The sequence below is a fragment of the Gadus macrocephalus genome, chromosome 13, assembly GCF_031168955.1.
Source record: "Gadus macrocephalus chromosome 13, ASM3116895v1".
Lineage (NCBI taxonomy): Eukaryota > Metazoa > Chordata > Actinopteri > Gadiformes > Gadidae > Gadus > Gadus macrocephalus.
In genome coordinates, this window is record NC_082394.1 from 3,337,263 (window position 1) to 3,362,262 (window position 25,000).

Here is a 25,000-nt window from a genome sequence, read left to right on the forward strand (position 1 = left end):
ACCCCCGAGGTCTTTGAGGGGTCTCTGCGGACGACGGCCGTGCGAACACCGGGTCTGATTGGTCGGGAATTGGAAGGCGGGAGCGGTGTATTTCTGGGGTTCTTTCCGCAATCAGAGTCCTGATTTCCCGTCCCCATGGCGACCCACCGGTCTTAACTAACGGAACGTTCAGTGATCAAACCGAAGCCGCGCGGAGAGGAAAATGGGTTTGTCCTCAAAAAAACGGTTTTGACTTCTTTTGAAGTATGCTGCTGGCTCTACCTGAATCTCTCCTCCCTCTGTCCTCTCCCTCTCTCCCCCTCACTCCCTCCTGCTCTCTCTCTCGTCTCCCGCTGTCTTTTATCTGCTCTCTCTCTCTCTCTCTCTCTCTCTTTCTCGTCTCTCTTCTCTCTCCCTCCTCCCTATCCCTCTACTTTCTCTCTCCCACTTCTCTTTCTATCTCTCTCTCTTATCTCTTCTCTCCTCTCTCTCCCTCCCTCTCCTCTATCCTCTTTCTCTCTCACCCCTGCCTTTCCCTCTAATCACTCTCCTCTCTCCTCTCCCCTCTCTCTCTCCCCTCTCTCTCCCCTCTCTCTCCCCCCATACCTCATGTTTTCACCCTAAAAACCTCTCCCACCAGACCTCAATGTTGTCTAATAAATATTGTGGTAAAGGAAAAATATACTCCTGATATAACATCTTGAGTATAAAAACTAAAAGGACATTAATCTTCGCAACCTGGTCCAAAAAACAAAGTTGCCAGAGCCAAAATGTGCTGATGGTCCAGTTTCAGTTTGGCCTACCAATCCCCGCTGTGGAAAATAGGACGCACAATGAAAGGACCCATCAGTGGGCTGATTGTGTTGCTTACACAGAGAAGGTTTTCAGTGCAATGACTTACAGGGGTCAGAAAATAAGAAAGTCAGGTCCAATGTTTGCTTCTTAGTTCAACATTTAATAGCGGCGATGGGGTGCTGGCCGGTTAACCGTAGTCGAGACCAGGCATCCAGTTGTACTCACTGCGATATGCCCGGTGTCCAGACGCACGGCAACACGCTAAAACAGTTAAAGGGCTCGGTCCTGTGAAACACAGGGACACCTGTACTTCCTGTTCAATAACTAAATGATAATGAAGAACGACTTTGTAGAGGGGTGATCATGGGGTACATGACCCAGGATGGACTGCCATCTGTCGATAAACAGTTTGAGCGTTTAATAAAGCCAGCGGCCGCGCAGTCAGAAAGAGCATTAAACTTTTACGGTGTGTGCTTAGGGAGAGTTACCGGACGGGGATTAGGAGACAGGTGGTGTCCGCCTGCAGGCCTGGACGAGACACGCGGAACCTAATCACACCCTTAATATCCCTCCACTGAGGAGGAGGAACCGCCCACTTGGGAGGAACCATTTCGTTTTACAAGCGGGGGTGGGCATCTGAACCACGATACACATACACGAGGACAAGCACATAAAACCTCCGCTGATACTCTTAATCATTTATTAATAGCGCATGTATAAATATAGAAATAGTGTTGTTTATCTGCAGATATTGCTGCTGATTCATTAACCAGCTTGTCTTACTGGAGACCTAACCATCAGACTGGGTTCAGACCAGTATCAGACTGGGTTCAGGCCAGTAGGGTTAGGGTTAGGCGGAAGGGAGGCGAAACACATACAGACAAATCCGGCCTTGCCTTTTTCTGCATCCCCATCTCTTCATACCAAGTGTGTGTATTCTGTCTTCTCCATGTTGTATCAGTGCTGTTCTGTGCCTTTATGGATGTGACAGAGTGGAGAGAAGAGGGACTTGAACCTAGAACCGAGGAAAGGTACATCGCCCTCATGGTTAGCGCACTAGCCAGAGTCAAGGACCCCCAGATGGAGACTCTTCTACCAGAGAGAGTCAAACACCCCATGTGAATACTCTTCTACTGTGATTCTAGAGAGAGTCAAGGACCCCCATAAGGAGACTGTGATTCTAGAGAGAGTCAAGGACCCCCATGAGGAGACTGTGATTCTAGAGAGAGTCAAGGACCCCCATGAGGAGACTGTGATTCTAGAGAGAGTCAAGAACCCCCATGAGGAGACTGTGATTCTAGAGAGAGTCAAGGACCCCCATGTGAAGACTGTGATACTAGAGAGAGTCAAGGACCCCCATGTGAAGACTGTGATACTAGAGAGAGTCAAGGACCCCCATGTGAATACTGTGATACTAGAGAGAGTGAAACACCCCCATGTGAATACTCTGATTCTAGAGAGAGTCAAGGACCTCCATGTGAAGACTCTTACGCTAGATAGTTAAGGACCCCCATGTGAAGACTCTTACACTAGACAGAGTCAAGACCCCCGTGTGAATACTCCTCTACTAGAGAGAATCAGGGACCCCCGTTTGAACACTCTGAGTGAGAGTGAAGGACACCCCTGTATCATGGCTCCTCCACTTCCTGTGATGACTCCTCCACTTCCTGTCATGACTCCTCCCCTTCCTTCGCTGCTCCCCAGGACCGGCAGAGCGACCGGCACAAAGAGCCGCGGGTGAACCTGCGCCCGCCCAGCAATTCGGCTACCTACGCCACCGTGTCCGCCTGGCACCACCACCCCGACAAACTCATCCTGGACTCCTGCGGCTACGAGGCCACCGTGAGTAGCCCCGGACCCCCCCCCCCCCCCCACACCCGTGCAAGAGGCGGACCCCGTATTACACCACCGGTACTCAGGGTACGTGCCTGTTACGAAACCGGTCCATGAGCGGAAAAAATGGGCGTGTTCCCCATTTGTGATGTCACAAGTGGAAAATGGGCGTGTTCCCCATTTGTGATGTCACAAGTGGAAAATGGGCGTGTCCCCCATTTGTGATGTCACGAGTGGAGAAACGGGCGTGCGTCGCCCCCATTTGTGACATCACAAATAGGCGTAACCCCCCCCCATCCCCCCCAGATGGATGATGAACGTCTTGATGAACCCCCCCCCCCCTTGACCCTCCCCCCCTGGCGGACCGCCCACCCCCTGTGAGACGGGGCGTCGACCCATCCATCATGCACCGCCTGTCACCTCCATCATGCGTCTCCCGCTTGTGATGTCACAAGCGGCCACCAGGACGTTGGATGATGGACAGGGCGGCGTGCGCCAGCTGTGAGGCTGGGGCAGGACCCATCCGTCATCGCTCCAGGGGGCCGCGCCCCCACTTGTGATGTCACAAGTGGGGACACATTGGAATGTGCTACTGGAGATAATTCCATTCGGTTTTATTTGAATAGCCCTTTATCACAGGTACAGTCTCAAAGGGCTTTATAGGCCGGGCGTTCATGACACCCCCCTGATCCCTAGCCCCCCAGAGGGCAAGACCCTCAAAAACCCTGGAGAAGGAACGCAGAGGGGGGGAATCCCTCCTTCCAGGAATGATCAGGAGTGCAATGGGTGCCATAATTGACTTACCTACATATACACACAAATAGGGTGCTGGAAAGGGGCAGAGCCCGGCTGATGATGGCTGTACTGTGCTGAGCGTGACTCATGGCTCAGTGTCGGGATATACATAGCACTGTGACGAACGCAGCAGTGATATCTGCTCGGGGACGAGATGCTCTCAGATAAGATAACGAGTACGTATTGTGATTAAAGACATCGGGGTGTGCTGGGATTCATCGTTTGTTCCGTAGAATAATGCATTGAGACGACGGCAGGTGGAACGACACCAGGAGCTCCCCGTGAATCAAACACCGACGTCGTGGTTGGGAGGGTTTGTGCGGGACGGTTGATTTGCCAGATCAAACATCGGTTTGTCAAAGACGAAGACAAAGCCTAAACTTTGTCGTTTCGATGTGTTTTAACTCGTTGTGTATCGTTGTTCCGTCCAGTACCTCGGCTCCATGGTCATCAGGGATCTACGAGGGATCGAGTCCACCCAGGACGCCTGCGCCAAGATCAGGGTGAGCGCTAGCAGCTAGCCGCTAACCGCTAGCATGACACGTTTCCCGCCATGGCTGACCGGCTCCGTTCCAAAACCTTTCTCTACGTCCTCCGATCTACCGCCGCTATGCTGCATTCCAACAGTCGTCCTGTATATCGATTTGACTCGCTCAAGAGGTCGTGTTCAGACCTCCGAGCAGCCTCGGGCCCTCTCCACACCACTGCCCTGCTCCTCCTGCTGGAGCTCTAGCTGACACGGCTCGTAGGAAAAGGTTTTGGAAGGCAGCCCCTTGTTTGAGCGGGGATCGTGATAGCTGCCACCACCAGAAGGTCGTGGTGTCATTGAGACGAGACAGCAGCTGGATCCCTATCCCCCCCCCCCCCCCCCACTGCATTAATGTTTCATTTCATTTCACCAGAAATCGAAGGACTCCAAGAAAGGTCCGGTTGTCATACTCTCCATCACCTACAGAGGGGTCAAGTTCATAGACACGGCCAGCAAGGTAACGAGACACTGTGTGTGTGTGTGTGTGTGTGTGTGTGTGTGTGTGTGTGTGTGTGTGTGTGTGTGGTGTGTGTGTGTGTGTGTGTGTGTGTGTGTGTGTGTGTGTGTGTGTGTGTGTGTGTGTGTGTGTGTGTGTGTGTGTGTGTGTGTGTGTGTGTGTGTGTGTATCCATGTCTGTTAAAGTGTGTGGGTGGGTGTGTGTGTGTGTGTGTGTGTGTGTGTGTGTGGTGTGTGTGTGTGTGTGTGTGTGTGTGTGTGTGTGTGTGTGTGTGTGTGTGTGTGTGTGTGTGTGTGTGTGTGTGTGTGTGTGTGTGTGTGTGTGTGTGTGTGTGTGTGTATCCATGTCTGTTAAAGTGTGTGGGTGGGTGTGTGTGTGTGTGTGTGTGTGTGTGTGTGTGTGTGTGTGTGTGTGTGTGTGTGGTGTGTGTGTGTGTTTGTGTGTGTGTGTGTGTGTATCCATGTCTGTTAAAGTGTGTGGGTGGGTGTGCGTGTGTTCTCTTTGTGTGTGTGTGTGTATGTATGTGTTTTTATGATATCTGTGTGTGTGTCTGTGTGAAAGTGATCTGTGTATCTGTGTGTGTGTGCGTGATCTGTGTGTCTGTGTGACAGTGATCTGTGTATCTGTGTGTGTGTGTGTATCGATGTCTGTACATGTGTAATCCTTCCTCTGTCTATCGATCCCACTCCTCAAACCAAACCCCCCACTGTTCACCGTGTGTAAATCAATCTCACTCACCTCTGATTGGTCCGCCGCCCCTGTGGCTCCTCCCCCTCCTGCAGACCATCGTGGCGGAGCACGAGATCCGGAACATCTCGTGCGCGGCGCAGGACCCTGACGACCTGCGCAGCTTCGCCTACATCACCAAGGACCTGAAGAGTGGACACCACTTCTGCCACGTCTTCAGCACCGTGGAGGTGGTGAGTACCGCCCCTCTCCGCTCCTATTGGCCAGGCGTCTTCACACAGCAGGCCTATTGGCCCGCCCCCTCCGCTCCTATTGGCCAGGAGTCTTCATCCTGCAAGGCTATTGGCCCGCCCCTCTCCTCTCCTATTGGCCAGGTTTCTCCATCCAGGAAGCCTACTGGCCAAGTTTCTTAATTTACGTAATATTATTACGTTTTCTTAATTCAAGCAAATTTTTGTTGTCTCGAGGGACAGCATTTCTTATCAAATGGCTTCATCAACATTGAACCTTTGAAACAATCCCACCTGTTTGGATGCCAGCTCATACTGTCCAAGTATCACTTAGAAAGTATCCAATGACGTTACAGCATGTTATAGCAGACAGCCGAGAATAACACTGTTACCCGATTTATAACACAGGGACCTCGTCTTAAACCAGACCCGTGTTGCTAGTTCAAGCGCAGTGCAGTGTGAAACCGCGTCAGTCCTTTCCTCCACCTGTTCCTCGTGAGAGGGTGCATTCATAACGCATCGGTTGTCGTCGAGGACAACAGCCGACCCCCTGCCGTGAACCCCCCCCCCCCCCCCCCCCCCGTCTCTAGAGGTAATGGAATGATCTGTTAGCTTCAGCGCGTCGCTCCTGTGTTTATTCGTGTTATTATGCCCCAGAAAACAGCCCGCCCCTACACGAGGTGATTCCTCAGAGTCACCAGTCTGGTGTGTCTGACGCAGCTAGATTTTAAGGTGCAATTTTACGAGTTACTGTCTGTTGGCGCGCGCTGAGCCTGGAGCAGAGGCAGCAGGATATATTGCCGGTTAACCCCGAGCTAGCACTGCCTGATGTGTGAGGGTGAGGCGGACTATCACACCCCAGAGACCCCCGAATAAAATGTGTGTGTGTGTGTGTGTGTGTGTGTGTGTGTGTGTGTGTGTGTGTGCGTGTGCGTGTGCGTGTGCGTGTGCGCGTGCGCGTGTGCGCGTGCGTGTGTGCGTGTTAAAGCTGTTTGTCTTATTGAATTGTTTTATGTACTCAAATGATTCCTGCACTTTTTAGGTTATATTTTCATTGTCGAATGCACTTTGGACTCTTTGGCAAAAATGTATGTATTGTAAAATGAAATGAATGCGCTTGTGTGTGTGTGTGTGTGTGTGTGTGTGTGTGTGTGTGTGTGTGTGTGTGTGTGTGTGTGTGTGTGTGTGTGTGTGTGTGTGTGTGTGTGTGTGTGTGTGTGTGTGTGTGTGGGGAAACAAATAAAGTAAATAAGAGAGCGTACATAACCTTTATTTAAGCAGAGTCCCATTGAGATTAAGAGTCTGTTTCTCAGGCAGACCTGTTGAAGACGGCCAGCAGCATCAATAACAAACACAAACAGACAGAGAACACAAACAGACAGAAAACACAAACACACAGAAAACACAAACACACAGAAAACACAAAACACACAAAAAACACAAAGGAACCCAAACGATAAAGATCTAAAGACAGACAGAGGGAGCTAATTTCCAAAGAGACGTTTCAGGCAGTTTCATAACCAGCTAGATTAAAGATATCTCAGATCCCTTTCACTTTGTATTCAAAAGCACTTAGCGAGATGAACTAATTGAGTTTCAAGTCACTCTGCAACATATTCCATGCACAGAAATACACAACCACCCTTGGTCCAAACATGGTCCTAACACGTTCTTCTCTGATGTGAATGGACACGATCCCCGCCAATCAAACCTGTTATCTTCAGGAAGACCCGCCTCCACCATCACCTTAACCCTTTCATCCCCTCCACCCCATCACCAACCACATTGAACAAGAACCCACATCGACCAATCACACCTCGCCCTGACCGTGTGCTTACAGACGCAGACCTATGAGATCATCCTGACGCTGGGACAGGCGTTCGAGGTGGCCTATCAGCTGGCCGTGCAGTCCAGGGCCAGACAGTACGTCCCGCCTTTGTCCCTGGGCTCGGAGGTGATCGAGACCAAAGCCAGCAGACCCGTGTCCCAGTCCTGGAACAGCATGCGGCGGTCCACAGTGAGTACCAGGCCGGGATCAGACCCCCTCCTGGGTCCTGGGTCCTCCACTCTACTTTACCGTTAAGGTCTCCAGTGTTTAAACACTTCAGTCCAAAGCCGCTTGGATAAAAGTGATTAAAGCGTGTGTTATGAATGTGTTTGGTGCAAGGGTGCCTGCAGAGAGATGTGAACAGTCCTAGTCTAGCTGTCAGGGTTTGACCGCCGTCTGAAAGGTTCTGGGTCCGAATCCCAATCTCGGCAGTCCAGCTGTAGGCGTTTGTGAGCCACACGCCTGTCCCCAACTCCGAGCTCATTATGATGTATAATGCGTCTGAAACGGCCTCGGTAAGTCACTCTGGTTAACAGCCTCTGACGACGGGTACAACAGATGTTGCAGATCACTATTATTATCCACACACACAAATTATCCAAAGCGACGCACGGTGAAACATTCTGACAGCAAACGGGTTATTAACGAGCAGGCAGGAGTCATGGTAACGCGGCACGCCCACAGGTAGATGGGGGGGGGGGGGGGGGGGGGGGGGGGGGGTGCGGGTTTGGAACCCAGCGCCTTTCAGCTGGGGGTGAAGCAACCCGTCCACCACGTCATTTACATTTAGGGCATTTAACACTTTGACGCTTTATCCAAAGAGACTAACAATAAGTACATTTGTCTGAAGAAGAGAAACAAAGATATCTCTGTCGGTGCAGTAAGGATGTTCCTAGAACCAAGTGCCGAGCACTAACCATCACTAGGTTAACCCGTTCCCCGTACACAACACGGATAGCTAGGATAAGATGCTACACATCTGAGTACTATAATTAAGTACGACTACCCCTGGTAGACCCCCCCCCCCCCCCCCCCCAGCACTGGAACCTTGCCTGGGGGGGCCGGGACCCCAGAGCGTGCTGACTGGTTCGTATCCCGCTCATCCCGACCTTCTGACCTTTTGACCCCCTTGTAGGATGTGATGCGCGCTCGGGGGGGGGGGGGGGGGGGGGTGATGACTCACTTCTCTGCTACAAATGTCACCATCTAACCTTACCCCCCCCCACCCCCCCCCCCCCGGAGCTTTGACTCACGATATCACGCATCAGCGTGTGACGGCAGCGCCAGCGAGCGGAGCGTGACGGAGGCGTGGCCGCGACCACCCCCCCCCGTGTTCGGCCTTGCGGCGCCACGACGGCCCGACACTAGACTCCTCCCCCCCCATTCCCATCGTCGCCACGGCCTCGTTGTTTATGTTCTGGGTGCCCCCCCCCCCCCCCCTCCTGATGGATGGGCGGCGCGCAGCAATATATAACCCCCCCCCCCCCCCCCCTGTCACGTGACCGCCGAGAGCTGCCCTTGCTCGCCCCTCGTTCGCCCCTCGTTCGCCCGTCTCTCGCCCCTCTATCGCCCCTCGATCGCCCCTCTCTCGCCCCTCTCTCGCCCCTCTCTCGCCCCTCTCTCGCCCCTCGCTCGCCCCTCTCTCGCCCCTCTCTCGCCCCTCTTCGCCGAGCAGCAAATCACAGGGCTTCATTATCCGGAGGAGTGATAAATGTTATATACCTTTAGAGTCGCGGCCATCGCAGGGGCCAGATTATTAGATCATGTTCAGATGGATGGCTGTTGAACGACCAGGCTGTGCACATCCCGGCATGACGGTTTCTGCGTTGGATGCATTTAAACTGTCCGTCCGTCTGCTCTGTCCCCCCTGCCTCCTCTCGCTCTCTGTCTCTGTCTCCCTCTCTCTCTCTAATGCGCTCTCTGTCAAACTGCGTCTCTACTCTCCGTCTCTCTCTCCCTCTCTCTGGTTTAACATGTCTATGTTGTTGCTCACTCGGTCCTCTCTCCCTCCCTCCTCCCTCCCCCTCTCCCCCTCTCCTCCCTCCCTCCTATCCCTCCCTCCTCCCTCCTCCCTCCCCCTCTCCCCCTCCCTCTCCCTCCTCCCTCCCTCCTCCCCCCCCCTCCCTCCCCCTCTCTATTTTAACATGTCTCTGTTGTGTCTCCCCCGGCCCGCTGGCCCCCCAGGGAGCACCTGCGGGCGAGTGTCGCTGCTGTTACTGTCACACGTGCACGAGCCACCGCGCGTCCCTCCTCCCACTGCACCCAGTCAGCCCCGGAGTACAGGTCCTGCTCTCTCTCTTCCTCCCCCCCCCCCCCCCCTTCATCCCCCCCGTCTGTGTGCACGCCGCAACACTCCCCCCCCCCCCCCCCCCCTCCGGCCTCCCTCCTTCAGCCCCGCCGCAGTGGCATTGATCTCCTCCTGTTTAATATCCCCCTCCCTCCCTCCCTCCCTCCCTCCCTCCCTCCCTCCTTGGCCTTCATCATCTTTCGATATCGCAGCACGGCACCCCATCCCCATCCTCCTCCTCCTCCTCCTCCTCCTCCTCCTCCTCCTCCTCCTGCTCCTCTTCCTCCTCCTGTCTGCTCCTCTTCCTCCTCCTGTCTGCTCCTCTTCCTCCTCCTCCTGCTCCTCTTCCTCCTCCTGTCTGCTCCTCGTCATCCTCCTGCTCCTCTTCCTCCTCCTCCTGCTCCTCTTCCTCCTCCTGTCTGCTCCTCTTCCTCCTCCTCCTGCTCCTCTTCCTCCTCCTGTCTGCTCCTCGTCATCCTCCTGCTCCTCTTCCTCCTCCTGTCTGCTCCTCGTCATCCTCCTGCTCCTCTTCCTCCTCCTGTCTGCTCCTCGTCATCCTCCTGCTCCTCTTCCTCCTCCTGTCTGCTCCTCGTCATCCTCCTGCTCCTCTTCCTCCTCCTGTCTGCTCCTCTTCCTCCTCCTGCTCCTCTTCCTCCTCCTGTCTGCTCCTCTTCCTCCTCCTCCTGCTCCTCTTCCTCCTCCTGTCTGCTCCTCGTCATCCTCCAGCTCCCAGACAACAAAGACGAGCTCGGACCCCTGTCCCTTCTCCTCGTTTGCTCCTCTGTTTTGGTTTCTGTGCTACTTCCTGTGCTACTTCCTGTCTCTGTGAGTGTCCAGCGGCCGCTGGTGTGGTGGAGGCTTGGTGGAACATACTGTACACGTTTTACGGTTTGGAAGCTAGTTCCCAACAAAGAGCGAAGGGTTGATTTTTGTAGGGGTCCTATTTCGTCATGTCGATGAACAGGTGTGACATCACACCTGTGGGAGGGTCCAACTCCGCTGGAAGGAGTCGATTGGTGGATCTGTCCGTCACACAGCAGAGTGGACTCTCCCAGTTGTGATGTCACGAGTGGGCCCTCCAGGTTGTGATGTCACGAGTGGACTCTCCCAGTTGTGATGTCACGAGTGTACTCTCCCAGTTGTGATGTCACGAGTGGACTCTCCCAGTTGTGATGTCACGAGTGGACTCTCCAGGTTGTGATGTCACCAATGGACTCTCCCAGTTCAGTTGTGATGTCACAAGTGGACTCTCCCAGCTCAGTTGTGATGTCACAAGTGGACTCTCCCGGTTGTGATGTCACCAGTGGACTCTCCCAGTTCAGTTGTGATGTCACAAGTGGACCCTCCCAGGTGTGATGTCACGAGTGGACTCTCCCGGTTGTGATGTCACAAGTGCCCAGTTGTGATGTCACGAGTGGACTCTCCCAGTGCAGTTGTGATGTCACAAGTGGGCTCTCCCGTTTATGATGTCACAAGTGGACACTCCCGGTTGTGATGTCACAAGTGGGAGTCCGAAGAGGCTGCTCACGGCTCCTCGCCGGGCAGCCTGCTGGGGAGATAGGGCCCCTTTAAACAGCGCAATTACACCTCACCACGCTAGGCTGCATCTCTCCGAACAAAGCACATACCGCCCCGGTACAAAAAGTCTCCAGCACTGTCAGTCCGTCCGGCCTCCCCCTCCCCATCTGGACCGATCATCTGTCTGTGCTGTGTGCCCCATCCTGTGTCCGTCTCCGTTGCTTCGTGCCGTATTTGAACCGTCAACCTCCCCGGCGCCCCCCGGTGGCGGGCTTTGGCTGTGGTCTGTGGTCTGTGGTGGTGTCGTGTGTCGCCGCGCCCCCCACCCCGAGCACGCTCAGTGTGTGTCCGCTGTCAGCCGCCCTCCATCTTGTCCGGACCCCCCCTCCACTGCAACCCCCCCCCCCCCCCCCCCCCCCCAAAAAAAAGCTCTGTCGGCCCCGCCCCCACCGACCGGACCTCCCATCTCCTGCTCCTCCTCCCCGAGGCTCCTCCCCCTCGCCCCCCGGTCTCACGCCCTCCTCTCCCCCCCCCCCCCCCAGATTGAGCCCCTGGAGGCGGACCCCGACATGCAGTCGTTCGGGAGCACCTCCTGGCTCTTCCACCCGCGGGACGCCGGCAGGCAACGGCCCGCCAGCACCAAGTACGAGACCACCATATTCTGAGACGCCACCGCCGCCGTGACCCTGGACCCCCCCCGCCCGCCTCCCCACGCCCCCCCGTCACCGTCGCCCGGTCCCAGTCCAACACCCTCCCCCCTCTCAGCCGCCTCCCGTTCTGTTGTAGCCCCCCCCCCCACCCCCCAAAGATAACTAGGTTCTGCCACTCTCATGCACATGCACTGACACACACACACACACAGACACACACACAGACAGACGGACAGACAGACAGACACACACACAGACAGAAACACAGACAGACAGACACACACACAGACAGACGGACAGACACACAGACACACAGACAGACAGACAGACAGACAGACAGACAGACGCCACACATTGACACACACAGACACAACAACACACATCAGACACATGTACACATAGATAGACAGACACACACACACACACACACACACACACACACACACACACACATGCACTGACACACACACACACACAGACACACACACAGACACACACACAGACAGACGGACAGACAGACAGACACACACACACACAGACAGACGGACAGACAGACAGACACACACACACACACAGAAACACAGACAGACAGACGGACAGACGGACAGACACACAGACACACAGACACACAGACAGACAGACAGACAGACAGACAGACAGACAGACGCCACACATTGACACACACAGACACAACAACACACACCAGACACATGTACACATAGATAGACAGACACACACACACACACACACACACACACACACACACACACACACATGCAAAGACACAGACAGTAAGATGGAGAGACAGACAGAAACTCACAAAGACACACACAAATACAGACACACACACACACACACAAACACACACACGAGCCCTGTGCCTTTCTCACTGTGACGGAATAGCCCCCCCCTCTCCTTCCTGTAGGCCGGGGACTCTTGACCCCCGTCAACCCCGCCCCCACCGCCATCCTATTGGTCCGTTCCCACTGCCCACGCCCCTCCCGTCCCCGCCCGGCAGACCCCTCCCTTTACCCTGTTGCTGCTGCAGCCTATGGCGGAGCCAGGATTGGCTGAGCCAGGATTGGCTGACCGGACTGGACTCACTTCCCATTGGTCCTGCCTTCTCAACTAAACTGCCTCCTCTTCCTCCTCTTCCTCCTGACAACTTGCATCCAACCCCATGCTAGTTTCCCAGAGGTTAACTTTCTATTATTATTATTATTATTATGATTACGATTATGTTGTTACTTTGATTATTATGTTATTTTATGTCTGTTTTTTTTAATGGTTTATCCCTTCACCAAAATAAGCATGTCCTTTTTTATTTGAATTCAGTGGAGATACATTTGATAGAGTTCATACCCGTACATAACACATGTAATTACTTATTAAACGTTTGGGTTTTGTCAAAAACATTTTTAAGCTCTGTTTGGAAACCTCAAAAGGCAAATAGATCAATTAAATTCAATCAATACATTAAATGTAATCTTGCGCACACACACACACACACACACACACACACACACACACACACACACACACACACACACACACACACACACACACACACACACACAGTCACACACACACACACACACACACACACACACACTCCTCGTGAGCACAATGACCCTCTAGACTCGACGCATGCTTGTTTTGATCCCTTTTCTGAGATGCTTTTTAACTCTTTGTTTGTTTTGATTCGGTTTCCTTTGTTTCTCTGTTCTGTAGCGCGTCCGGTCAGACCCGACACGTACCACTGTGAGCTCTGGAAGGGCTGCGTTACGTTACGGACAGACGGACACGTTAACCACAGCCAGAAACACCACGGCAGCACCGTGCAGCAAACTCTAACTCTTTTCTACGCGTTTGTACAGTAGCAAAACTGTAAAGTCGGATCGCTTTAAGGGATCCAACCCATGATGTCTGGGATCACGGACCAGGAACTGATGTGTGTGTGTGGCCCTGAACACACGCACGCACACACACACACAGGGGGACCTGCTCCGCTCTCGTTTACCACGGACTATGTAGCCTTTACTTGTTTGGCAATCATTTCAGTCGGTCGCCCGCTAGATCCAAGGGTCCGGGCGTACGAGGGGCGGTTCTTCTCTCGTAACCGGCCAATCAGAGTCGGCACCGACCGTATGTTGGGGCCGCTGATTGGTCGGTATGGGAGCGAGGCCCCGCCCACCGTACGTCCGGACCCTTGGACGCAGTGCACCGCCCCATTTCAGTTGCTCTATAATCAGCCAAGCTTCCCACCCCTCCTCGCCGGCCCCCACTTGCTCTCTGCCCCCGCCCAAAATGCACGCCCCTCCCTCGCTTAAAAAGAAAAAGAGCACGTAACAAACGACCCCGACCCGGTGTCATGTGGCCCGTGTGGACGGAGGTCATGTGACATGGGGGGGGGGAGGGGGGGGGGGCCTTTGGTAGTCACCCCTGTGCCTCTCAGCACCCAGTAGCCCTGAGAGACACCGCAGCCTGGGTCCCAATGGGGGCCCCTGCTTCCCCCTCGGGCCCCTGGTTCCCACTGTGGTTCCCATTGTTGCCCCTGGTTCCCACTGTGGTTCCCATTGTGGCCCCTGGTTCCCACTGTGGTTCCCATTGTGGCCCCTGGTCCCACTGGGGCCCTCCCCCCCCCACACCAGCTCCTCCCTCGGGGCCCCTCTCCTCAGAGGACACTAAATAGTGATTCACTTTGTGACGCTCCCTGTAAGTCGGGGCTTACGGGGCCGATCCGGGAACGTTCCGGGAAGGCCCTCATCCCGAATTAGCCCTGTTTATCCCGGTACGGGAGAGGGAATTATTTATGGAGAAGATGGGGAGGAAAAAAAAAAGGGCGATGTGCGTGTTTCTGTGTGTGTTTGTTTTTAACATGTGACTGGTTCTGACGGACCGTTTTATCCTACCTACGCTTCTGTCTGCTCGCTGCTGAACCAAAGCGCCGCTGCCCGGGACCTCGTGAGCGTTCAGGGGTGTTAAACGCGCGGCACACGGGGAAAGTGTGTCACGGGAAGAAGAAACAGCGATTTAATAAACGACAATGAATCGGATTTAATTCGCCCCCACGCTGCCGGAGCTCAGTTTAACCGCCTGCGGTAGAAGAGAAAAAAAAGGAATGAATGCAAATCAGTTTTACCCCACTGTACCCCCCCCCCCCCCCCTCCCCCTCCCCGCGCCCCCCCCCCCCCTGAACCTGACACCGTTTATTTACACTGTGACTCAGGGCCGTAGTCCAGAAACCACACACACACACACACACACACACACACACACACACACACACACACACACACACACACATCTAAACGCACACACCCCCACACACACACACATTCCTACAAATACACACACACACACACACACACACACACCCACCTGTGAACCCCCAGCCTCAGGATGGAGTCGCTGGAGGAGCTGTTTATTATTATTGTTGTTGGTTTGTTTTTAACCTTGTAGCGTGACTCAAGGTCCTCTTGTGGGCTTTACACACACACACACACACACACACACACACACACACATCTTCACACACACACACACACACACACACACATCTTCACACACACACACAAACACACGCACACACATCTTCACACACACACAACTTCACACACACACACACACACACACACACACACACACACACACACACACATACATCTTCACACACACACACACACACACACACACATCTTCACACACACACACAAACACACGCACACACATCTTCACACACACACAACTTCACACACACACACACACACACACACACACAACACACACACACACACACAGCCACAGCCACATTTTCTCAAGCACACACACACACACACACACCTTTTCCACACACATCTTCACACACACACAGCCGCAGACACACTTTCTGAAGCACATACACACACACACACACACACACACAGTCTCTCGTGAGCCCGCTGGGACTGTGGTGCTCACAACACTGGTGTCCTGGATTCTGTTTGTGTGTGTGTGAGAGAGAGAGAGAGAGAGAGAGAGAGAGAGAGAGAGAGAGAGAGAGAGAGAGAGCGAGAGAGAGAGAGAGCGCTCTGTGGTCCTGACCGGGTTATGTTGTTCTGTCCTGACTGTTACTAAGCTCCTGTTTCCCGGGAGCCTGCATGACCCTGGAGCCCCCCCCCCCCCCCCCAGTCCGGGTCTTTGTTTCTGATGGAGCCCTGTCTACCCCGCCCCCCCCCCCCCTCTGGGTTATTGGTTCACCTCCCCCCCCCCCCAACCCATGTACCTATGAATGCTCCCCCCCCCCTCTCATCCTGTCTCCCTCCGCATCACACACACGCACACACACACACGCATACAGGCAGGCACGCACGCACACACACACACACACACACCTTGAACCTGTTTCTCCACATCGATGAACTCGAGGCTAATAAAGAGATGAAAACAACACAAAGCGCACAACGACTCTCTCTCCATCTGTTCCTCCACACGTCGCACGCACACGACACACACACACACACACACACGCCGCACGCAGCGTGCCCTCTGCCACGCTGTCTGCATGTTCCCTGTTCTCCTCTAACGCCCTGTTCTCCCCCCCCCCCCCCCCCCCCCCCCTCCCCCCTGTGTAGCTCACGCCATCGTTCCGGTTCCCGGACACCAGGCTGTGAGGGGCGGGCGCCGTGCGGGCACGCAAGGGTGTGTGTCTGAGTGTGAGTGTGTGTGTGATGGTGTGTGTGTGTGTGTGTGTGTGTGTGTGTGTGTGTGTGTGACTGAGTGTGTCCGAGTGTGTCCGAGTGTGTGTGTGTGTGTGTGTGTGTGTGTGTGTGTGTGTGTGTGTGTGTGTGTGTGTGAGGAAGTCTGTCTGTGTGTGTGTGTGTGTGTGTGTGTGTGTGTGTGTCTACGTGTGGGTGTCTGCGAGTGTTAGTATATCTGCGTGCGTGTGAGTGAATGCGTGTGCGTGACTGATTTGTGTGAATCTGTGTGCGTGAGCATGTCTGCCTGAGTATGTGTGTGAGCATATGTTTGTGTGTCTGTGTGTGTGGGTGTGTGAGCATGTGTGTGTGTGTGTGTGTGTGTGTGTGTGGGTGCGTGAGCATGTCTGTGTGTATGTGAGTGTGTGTGAGCGTATTGGTGAGTGTATGCGCGTGCGTGAGATGGGGCCGGACGCTTGCATGCGGAGAGAATCGTAGAGCGCGCCGCGAGAACGAGCGTGACGAAGAGGAGCGACGAAGGACAGGGAGAGACGAGAGCTAGGTCGACCAATCTGAGACCTCGACTCACACGAGCCCCTCGCCCACCTCCCCCTCCTCATATGAATGCCCGACACGAGAGGAGGTGTGGTCTGTTAAGCTCGTGTGATTGGCCGACTGCCCCCCCCCCCCCCCCCCCCACCTGTCTTGACTAAAGGTCAAGCAGAAAGGTCAGGTGGCCCGCTGACCTGCATGTGATGGGTCAGGTGTTGCATCACCTACCCGCTGCCGAGGGCCATGTAGCATAGCGACCTGCGTCTCTTCATTCAGGGTCAAAGGGGAGGGGGTCAAAGGTCAAAGGTCAGATGGAGTTAGCTAGTCGGAGGGGGAGGGGGATTTGAAAAGTAGAAAAAAAAGAGGATTTGTACCAGCGTCTCTAATGCTTTCTCCCATGTTTGTGGACAGAGTTCGGTTTGTCGATGATAATGTGATTACTGTTTCAAATTTCAAAGCAATATATATATATATATAAATTAAATAATACAACTACAAAAAACACTGTCTGGACAGTTATTTTTTATATATATATATCAATGTTACATGTATGCATGAATTGCTGATTTTAATCGTATATTTTTATCTATACTGTAGGCTATATATTTTTTTTAGGTATATATATATATAGTTTTTTATAGATATATATCATATTGAGTGATTTTAAAAGTACATTGGTTTATTTTCACAACATGACTCCTCTTTAGAAGAATCTCATAATCATACACAAATCTTTCAGATCTTTAAAACATCTGACAAATCCGACAACAAAAACAAACAACATATTCAACAGAAGACAAGACACGTGTTCTCTGGTAAATGAGATCCCACGGGTTTGCGTAGAAAACTGATGCTGAATGTTGTCTGATAAAGTTAGAGTCAAACATCAAGTAAAGGCTTCATCATTTCAGCTTTAATATGGAGTTCATATTTGAGAATATAGTATACACAGTATATGAGTAGTGATCTGTTTGACCCTGAGGTCAGAGATCACCAGAAGGAATAGCAGAATCCACCATGTCAATCTCTAAACTATCTCTAATCTATCTACTCTATCTCTATCTCTGATCTAACTATCTCTACTCTCTCTAATCCAACTTCTAGGGTTGACACTAAGGTTTCAAAAGCACTTGCCCATCGGGCAAGTACAGGTCAGGTTTAACTTGCCCGAATGTAATGTTCACTTGCCCAAATTATAATCAGAATCGTGAACGGGCCTCTTTTTGCCAGGCACCCGGCCTGGTTTTGGGGGGGCTCAGAAAAATCATCCTAGCTCAGACTGAAGCTGAATGTTAGCTTCCACACATGTTGTGTTTAAAAAATAACAAACTTCTCTTTGTTTACTTATTTATCGAGCGGTCACATCGTGCCATGAAGTGATTTCAGTCCACCATTGCAACCTATAAAAGCTATCGCCAAGTTATATGTAGACCTGCATGATTTAAGCAAATACATGACTAAATGTCAGAGGTAGTAGCAAAGATATGTCTATATTAACTTTCAAGTTTCTTGTAGCTCTAATCAAAATTAGTGTTGCGTTTCTAGTAGTGTCAGTCACGATACTGGATTTTCTAACTTCGACACTATACCTGGAAAAATATCGATATTCTATGGCATTTTCGAAAAGTTTTTTTCAGGAAAGATCATACCCAAAGTAAATAGAGTATATCTCCACAACTGCAAGAGTGATAATGTCATTTTTGTGCCAAAAGAAAGATTGTTGTGCAAGTGAAATATTCAATGGGGATAATACTTGGTTTAAGTGAATAAAGCCATGGAACACAGCATAAGTGGAATATAACATTTCCACCTGAAATAATTATCAGTTGGTCCTTATCAGTTGGGAACGCTGTCTTATGAGACACAAATAAAGGTAGATATCTTACAATTTTGACACTTGACACCTCTATTTAAAGTTCAGGGCAAATATAATTGAATGCACCAATACAATCAAAACACTCGCTAATAAATATATGGCACTAGATTGCGCTGAAGAATATGTTTTCTGATTGAAGGCAATTTACCTATTCCCTAAGAAACCTTCTCTTATTCATTGATTGAAAACACCATTTTTAGTTGCAATTTGGCCCAGACACTGGATAATCTGTTTATGGTGGTTTTATTCGATCAGAATCAACTTTGTGGACAAAAATCACAAAGGTAATACTTCATTTTTGGTTGTTAAAAGAAAAGGGGACGTTTCTTCTTAAGTTGTTATTTGCGAGTTTTAGTCACAGAATGATATGGTTTGGACTGTTGGAATAAGTGGAGGCTCAGCTTTCATGATATATATACCGTATTTTCCGCACTATAAGGCGCACCGGAGTATAAACCGCAGGAGATAAATTGAATTATGTGTACATATACAAGCCGCACTGGACTATAATCCGCAGATGTTTTAATGTTTAATTACCATTACCCCCTATGTTTTATTCGATACATTTCGACAGTGTTACCCCTTATGGGTTCTTCATGACGACAGATAAAAAACGATGCCAGTGTTACCCTCTACGTTTCATTTGATAAAAACGACAGTGTTACCCCTTATGTTTTTTTGCCATGATGACAGTTGAAAATATTTTATTTGAAGGACAATTATTATTATTTTTTTATATGGTTTTTTTCATGATGACCAATAAAATACGACAGTGTTACCCCTTATATTTTATTTGACAAAGACAACAGTGTTACCCCTTATGTTTTCTTTCATGATGACCAATAAAAAACAACAGTGTTACCCCTTATGTTTTTTTTCATGACGACCAAGGAAGACGACAGTGTCACCCCTCATGTTTCATTTGATAAAAACGACAGTGTTACCCCCTATGTTTTAATTAGTAAATATCGACAGTGTTACACCTTATGTTTTTTTTCATGACGACCAATAAAAAGCAAGTGTTACCCCTTATGTTTTTTTTCATGACGACCAATAAAAAGCAAGTGTTACCCCTTATGTTTTTTTCATGACGACCAATAAAAAACAACAGTGTTACCCCTTATGTTTTTTTTCATGACGACCAATAAAAAACAACAGTGTTACCCCTTATGTTTTTTTTCAAGTGTTTTCCACAGATATTGAGCCACGGTCTACAGTGGGTTAGGCAGAGTACACTCCACTGCACCACTGAGGCGATGACAATACATAATAATCCATCATCAATAAAGAGGATATACATGACATTAAAATGTATGTGTGTATTTCTATTATTTCCCTTATGTTTTTTTTCATGACAACCAATAAAAAACGACAGTGTTACCTCTTATATTTTATTTGACAAAGACAACAGTGTTACCCCTGATGTTTTTTTTCATGACGACCAATAAAAAGCAAGTGTTACCCCTTATGTTTTTTTTCATGACGACTAATAAAAAACAACAGTGTTACCCCTTATGTTTTTTTTCATGATGACCAATAAAAAGCAAGTGTTACCCCTTATGGTTTTTTTCATGACGACCAATAAAAAACAACAGTGTTACCCCTTATGTTTTTTTTCACAACGACCAATAAAAAACAACAGTGTTACCCCTTATGTTTTTTTTCATGACGACCAATAAAAAGCAAGTGTTACCCCTTATGTTTTTTTTCATGACGACCAATAAAAAACAACAGTGTTACCCCTTATGTTTTTTTTCAAGACGACCAATAAAAAACAACAGTGTTACCCCTTATGTTTTTTTTCATGACGACCAATAAAAAACAACAGTGTTACCCCTTATGTTTTTTTTCATGATGACCAATAAAAAGCAAGTGTTACCCCTTATGGTTTTTTTCATGACGACCAATAAAAAACAACAGTGTTACCCCTTATGTTTTTTTTCATGACGACCAATAAAAAACAACAGTGTTACCCCTTATGTTTTTTTTCACAACGACCAATAAAAAACAACAGTGTTACCCCTTATGTTTTTTTTCATGACGACCAATAAAAAGCAAGTGTTACCCCTTATGTTTTTTTTCATGACGACCAATAAAAAACAACAGTGTTACCCCTTATGTTTTTTTTCAAGACGACCAATAAAAAACAACAGTGTTACCCCTTATGTTTTTTTTCATGACGACCAATAAAAAACAACAGTGTTACCCCTTATGTTTTTTTTCATGATGACCAATAAAAAGCAAGTGTTACCCCTTATGGTTTTTTTCATGACGACCAATAAAAAACAACAGTGTTACCCCTTATGTTTTTTTTCATGACGACCAATAAAAAGCAAGTGTTACCCCTTATGTTTTTTTTCGTGACGACCAATAAAAAAAAACAGTGTTATCCCTTATGTTTTTTTTCATGACGACCAATAAAAAACAACAGTGTTACCCCTTATGTTTTTTTTCACAACGACCAATAAAAAACAACGGTGTTACCCCTTATGTTTTTTTTCATGACGACCAATAAAAAACAACAGTGTTACCCCTTATGTTTTTTTTCATGACGACCAATAAAAAAAAAACAGTGTTACCCCTTATGTTTTTTTTCATGACGACCAATAAAAAGCAAGTGTTACCCCTTATGTTTTTTTTCATGATGACCAATAAAAAACAACAGTGTTACCCCTTATGTTTTTTTTCATGACGACCAATAAAAAACAACAGTGTTACCCCTTATGTTTTTTTTCATGACGACCAATAAAAAACAACAGTGTTACCCCTTATGTTTTTTTTAATGACGACCAATAAAAAACAACAGTGTTACCCCTTATGTTTTTTTTCATGACGACCAATAAAAAACAACAGTGTTACCCCTTATGTTTTTTTTCATGACGACCAATAAAAAACAACAGTGTTACCCCTTATGTTTTTTTTCATGACGACCAATAAAAAGCAAGTGTTACCCCTTATGTTTTTTTTCATGACGACCAATAAAAAACAACAGTGTTACCCCTTATGTTTTTTTTCAAGACGACCAATAAAAAACAACAGTGTTACCCCTTATGTTTTTTTTCATGACGACCAATAAAAAACAACAGTGTTACCCCTTATGTTTTTTTTCACAACGACCAATAAAAAACAACGGTGTTACCCCTTATGTTTTTTTTCATGACGACCAATAAAATGTTTTTTTTCATGACGACCAATAAAAAACAACAGTGTTACCCCTTATGTTTTTTTTCATGACGACCAATAAAAACAACAGTGTTACCCCTTATGTTTTTTTTCATGACGACCAACAAAAAGCAAGTGTTACCCCTTATGTTTTTTTTCATGATGACCAATAAAAAACAACAGTGTTACCCCTTATGTTTTTTTTCATGACGACCAATAAAAAACCACAGTGTTACCCCTTATGTTTTTTTTCATGACGACCAATAAAAAACAACAGTGTTACCCCTTATGTTTTTTTTCACAACGACCAATAAAAAACAACGGTGTTACCCCTTATGTTTTTTTTCATGACGACCAATAAAATGTTTTTTTTTCATGACGACCAATAAAAAACAACAGTGTTACCCCTTATGTTTTTTTTCATGACGACCAATAAAAACAACAGTGTTACCCCTTATGTTTTTTTTCATGACGACCAATAAAAAGCAAGTGTTACCCCTTATGTTTTTTTTCATGATGACCAATAAAAAACAACAGTGTTACCCCTTATGTTTTTTTTCATGACGACCAATAAAAAACCACAGTGTTACCCCTTATGTTTTTTTTCATGACGACCAATAAAAAACAACAGTGTTACCCCTTATGTTTTTTTTCACAATGACCAATAAAAAACAACGGTGTTACCCCTTATGTTTTTTTTCATGACGACCAATAAAAAACAACAGTGTTACCCCTTATGTTTTTTTTCATGACGACCAATAAAAAACAACAGTGTTACCCCTTATGTTTTTTTTCATGACGACCAATAAAAAGCAAGTGTTACCCCTTATGTTTTTTTTCATGACGACCAATAAAAAACAACAGTGTTACCCCTTATGTTTTTTTTCATGACGACCAACAAAAAGCAAGTGTTACCCCTTATGTTTTTTTTCATGACGACCAATAAAAAACAACAGTGTTACCCCTTATGTTTTTTTTCACAATGACCAATAAAAAACAACGGTGTTACCCCTTATGTTTTTTTTCATGACGACCAATAAAAAACAACAGTGTTACCCCTTATGTTTTTTTTCATGACGACCAATAAAAACAACAGTGTTACCCCTTATGTTTTTTTTCATGACGACCAATAAAAACAACAGTGTTACCCCTTATGTTTTTTTTCATGACGACCAATAAAAAGCAAGTGTTACCCCTTATGTTTTTTTCATGATGACCAATAAAAAACAACAGTGTTACCCCTTATGACCAATAAAAACAACAGTGTTACCCCTTATGTTTTTTTTCATGATGACCAATAAAAAGCAAGTGTTACCCCTTATGTTTTTTTCATGATGACCAATAAAAAACAACAGTGTTACCCCTTATGTTTTTTTTCATGACGACCAATAAAAAGCAAGTGTTACCCCTTATGTTTTTTTTCATGACGACCAATAAAAAACAACAGTGTTACCCCTTATGTTTTTTTTCATGACGACCAATAAAAACAACAGTGTTACCCCTTATGTTTTTTTTCATGACGACCAATAAAAACAACAGTGTTACCCCTTATGTTTTTTTTCATGACGACCAATAAAAAGCAAGTGTTACCCCTTATGTTTTTTTCATGATGACCAATAAAAAACAACAGTGTTACCCCTTATGTTTTTTTTCATGACGACCAATAAAAAGCAAGTGTTACCCCTTATGTTTTTTTTCATGATGACCAATAAAAAACAACAGTGTTACCCCTTATGTTTTTTTTCATGACGACCAATAAAAAACAACAGTGTTACCCCTTATGTTTTTTTTCATGACGACCAATAAAAACAACAGTGTTACCCCTTAAGTTTTTTTTCATGACGACCAATAAAAACAACAGTGTTACCCCTTATGTTTTTTTTCATGACGACCAATAAAAACAACAGTGTTACCCCTTATGTTTTTTTTCATGATGACCAATAAAAAACAACAGTGTTACCCCTTATGTTTTTTTTCATGACGACCAATAAAAAACAACAGTGTTACCCCTTATGTTTTTTTTCATGACGACCAATAAAAAACAACAGTGTTACCCCTTATGTTTTTTTTCATGACGACCAATAAAAAACAACAGTGTTACCCCTTATGTTTTTTTTCATAACGACCAATAAAAAACAACGGTATTACCCCTTATGTTTTTTTTCATGACGACCAATAAAAAACAACAGTGTTACCCCTTATGGTTTTTTTCATGACGACCAAAGAAAAAAACGACAGTGTCACCCCTCATGTTTCATTTGATAAAAATGACAGTGTTACCCCCTATGTTTTAATTGATAAATATCGACAGTGTTACCCCTTATGTTTTTTTTAATGACGACCAATAAAAAACAACAGTGTTACCCCTTATGTTTTTTTTCATGACGACCAATAAAAAACAACGGTGTTACCCCTTATGTTTTTTTTCATGACGACCAATAAAAAACAACGGTATTACCCCTTATGATTTTTTTCATGACGACCAATAAAAAACAACAGTGTTACCCCTTATGGTTTTTTTCATGACGACCAAAGAAAAAAACGACAGTGTCACCCCTCATGTTTCATTTGATAAAAACGACAGTGTTACCCCCTATGTTTTGATTGATAAATATCGACAGTGTTACCCCTTATGTTTTTTTTCATGACGACCAATAAAAAACAACAGTGTTAACCCTTATGTTTATTTCATGACGGCCGATAAAAAACGAACCTTTGTGCGGGGATCCGAACATGAGCTGTTTAGAGTGTTAACCACCGAACTTAACAATGCACCAACATGACACCGGATAGGGTCATCACAAAGGATTTACTTGACTTTATAATTCACATGAAATAGAGATAAGAGTCTTCCAACAGAAGACATCAACCGGACTTGAACCCCGGTCTCCAGAGGCTTTGCTCACCGCTCTCTCCACTTCCCACTGAGATTTGAATTGTAATTATGTCTGAGGTTATATATGATATATGATATATGCTATATATGATAGCATGACATTTAAAATTAAAGAAATTGTGTTTTCCACAGATATTGAGCCACGGTTTACAGTGGGTTAGGCAGAGTGCACTCCACTGCACCACTGAGGCGATGACAATACATAATAATCCATCATCAATAAAGAGGATATACATGACATTAGAATGTA

General features: G+C 47.8%; 1 protein-coding gene and 2 long non-coding RNA genes across 10 annotated transcripts in view; 2 read left to right on the forward strand and 1 right to left on the reverse strand.

Moving 5' to 3' along the window:
* Positions 1 to 18,123, forward strand: part of LOC132470435 (ankyrin repeat and SAM domain-containing protein 1A-like) — a 21,350-nt gene extending 3,227 nt beyond the window's left edge. For 3 of the 8 annotated variants that reach the window (XM_060069068.1, XM_060069069.1, XM_060069062.1), the window contains 7 exons: positions 2,479 to 2,616; positions 3,834 to 3,905; positions 4,305 to 4,388; positions 5,171 to 5,308; positions 7,146 to 7,322; positions 9,309 to 9,416; positions 11,481 to 12,254. In XM_060069068.1, the coding sequence (XP_059925051.1) occupies positions 2,479 to 2,616; positions 3,834 to 3,905; positions 4,305 to 4,388; positions 5,171 to 5,308; positions 7,146 to 7,322; positions 9,309 to 9,416; positions 11,481 to 11,603 (840 nt within the window). In that variant the 3' untranslated portion in view covers positions 11,604 to 12,254. Of the gene's footprint in view, positions 1 to 2,478; positions 2,617 to 3,833; positions 3,906 to 4,304; positions 4,389 to 5,170; positions 5,309 to 7,145; positions 7,323 to 9,308; positions 9,417 to 11,480; positions 12,255 to 16,201 lie in introns of those variants that run through there. The other 5 variants (XM_060069063.1, XM_060069064.1, XM_060069065.1 and 2 more) reach the window with 5 other exon arrangements.
* On the forward strand, positions 10,429 to 11,352 carry LOC132470438 (uncharacterized). Its single transcript, XR_009528643.1, has 2 exons — positions 10,429 to 10,770; positions 10,821 to 11,352. It is a non-coding gene; the product is annotated as an uncharacterized LOC132470438 (long non-coding RNA).
* LOC132470437 (uncharacterized) lies at positions 13,994 to 14,257 on the reverse strand. Its single transcript, XR_009528642.1, has 2 exons — positions 14,185 to 14,257; positions 13,994 to 14,152 (listed from the first exon to the last, which is right to left on the reverse strand). It is a non-coding gene; the product is annotated as an uncharacterized LOC132470437 (long non-coding RNA).
* Positions 18,124 to 25,000: the final 6,877 nt, after the last annotated feature.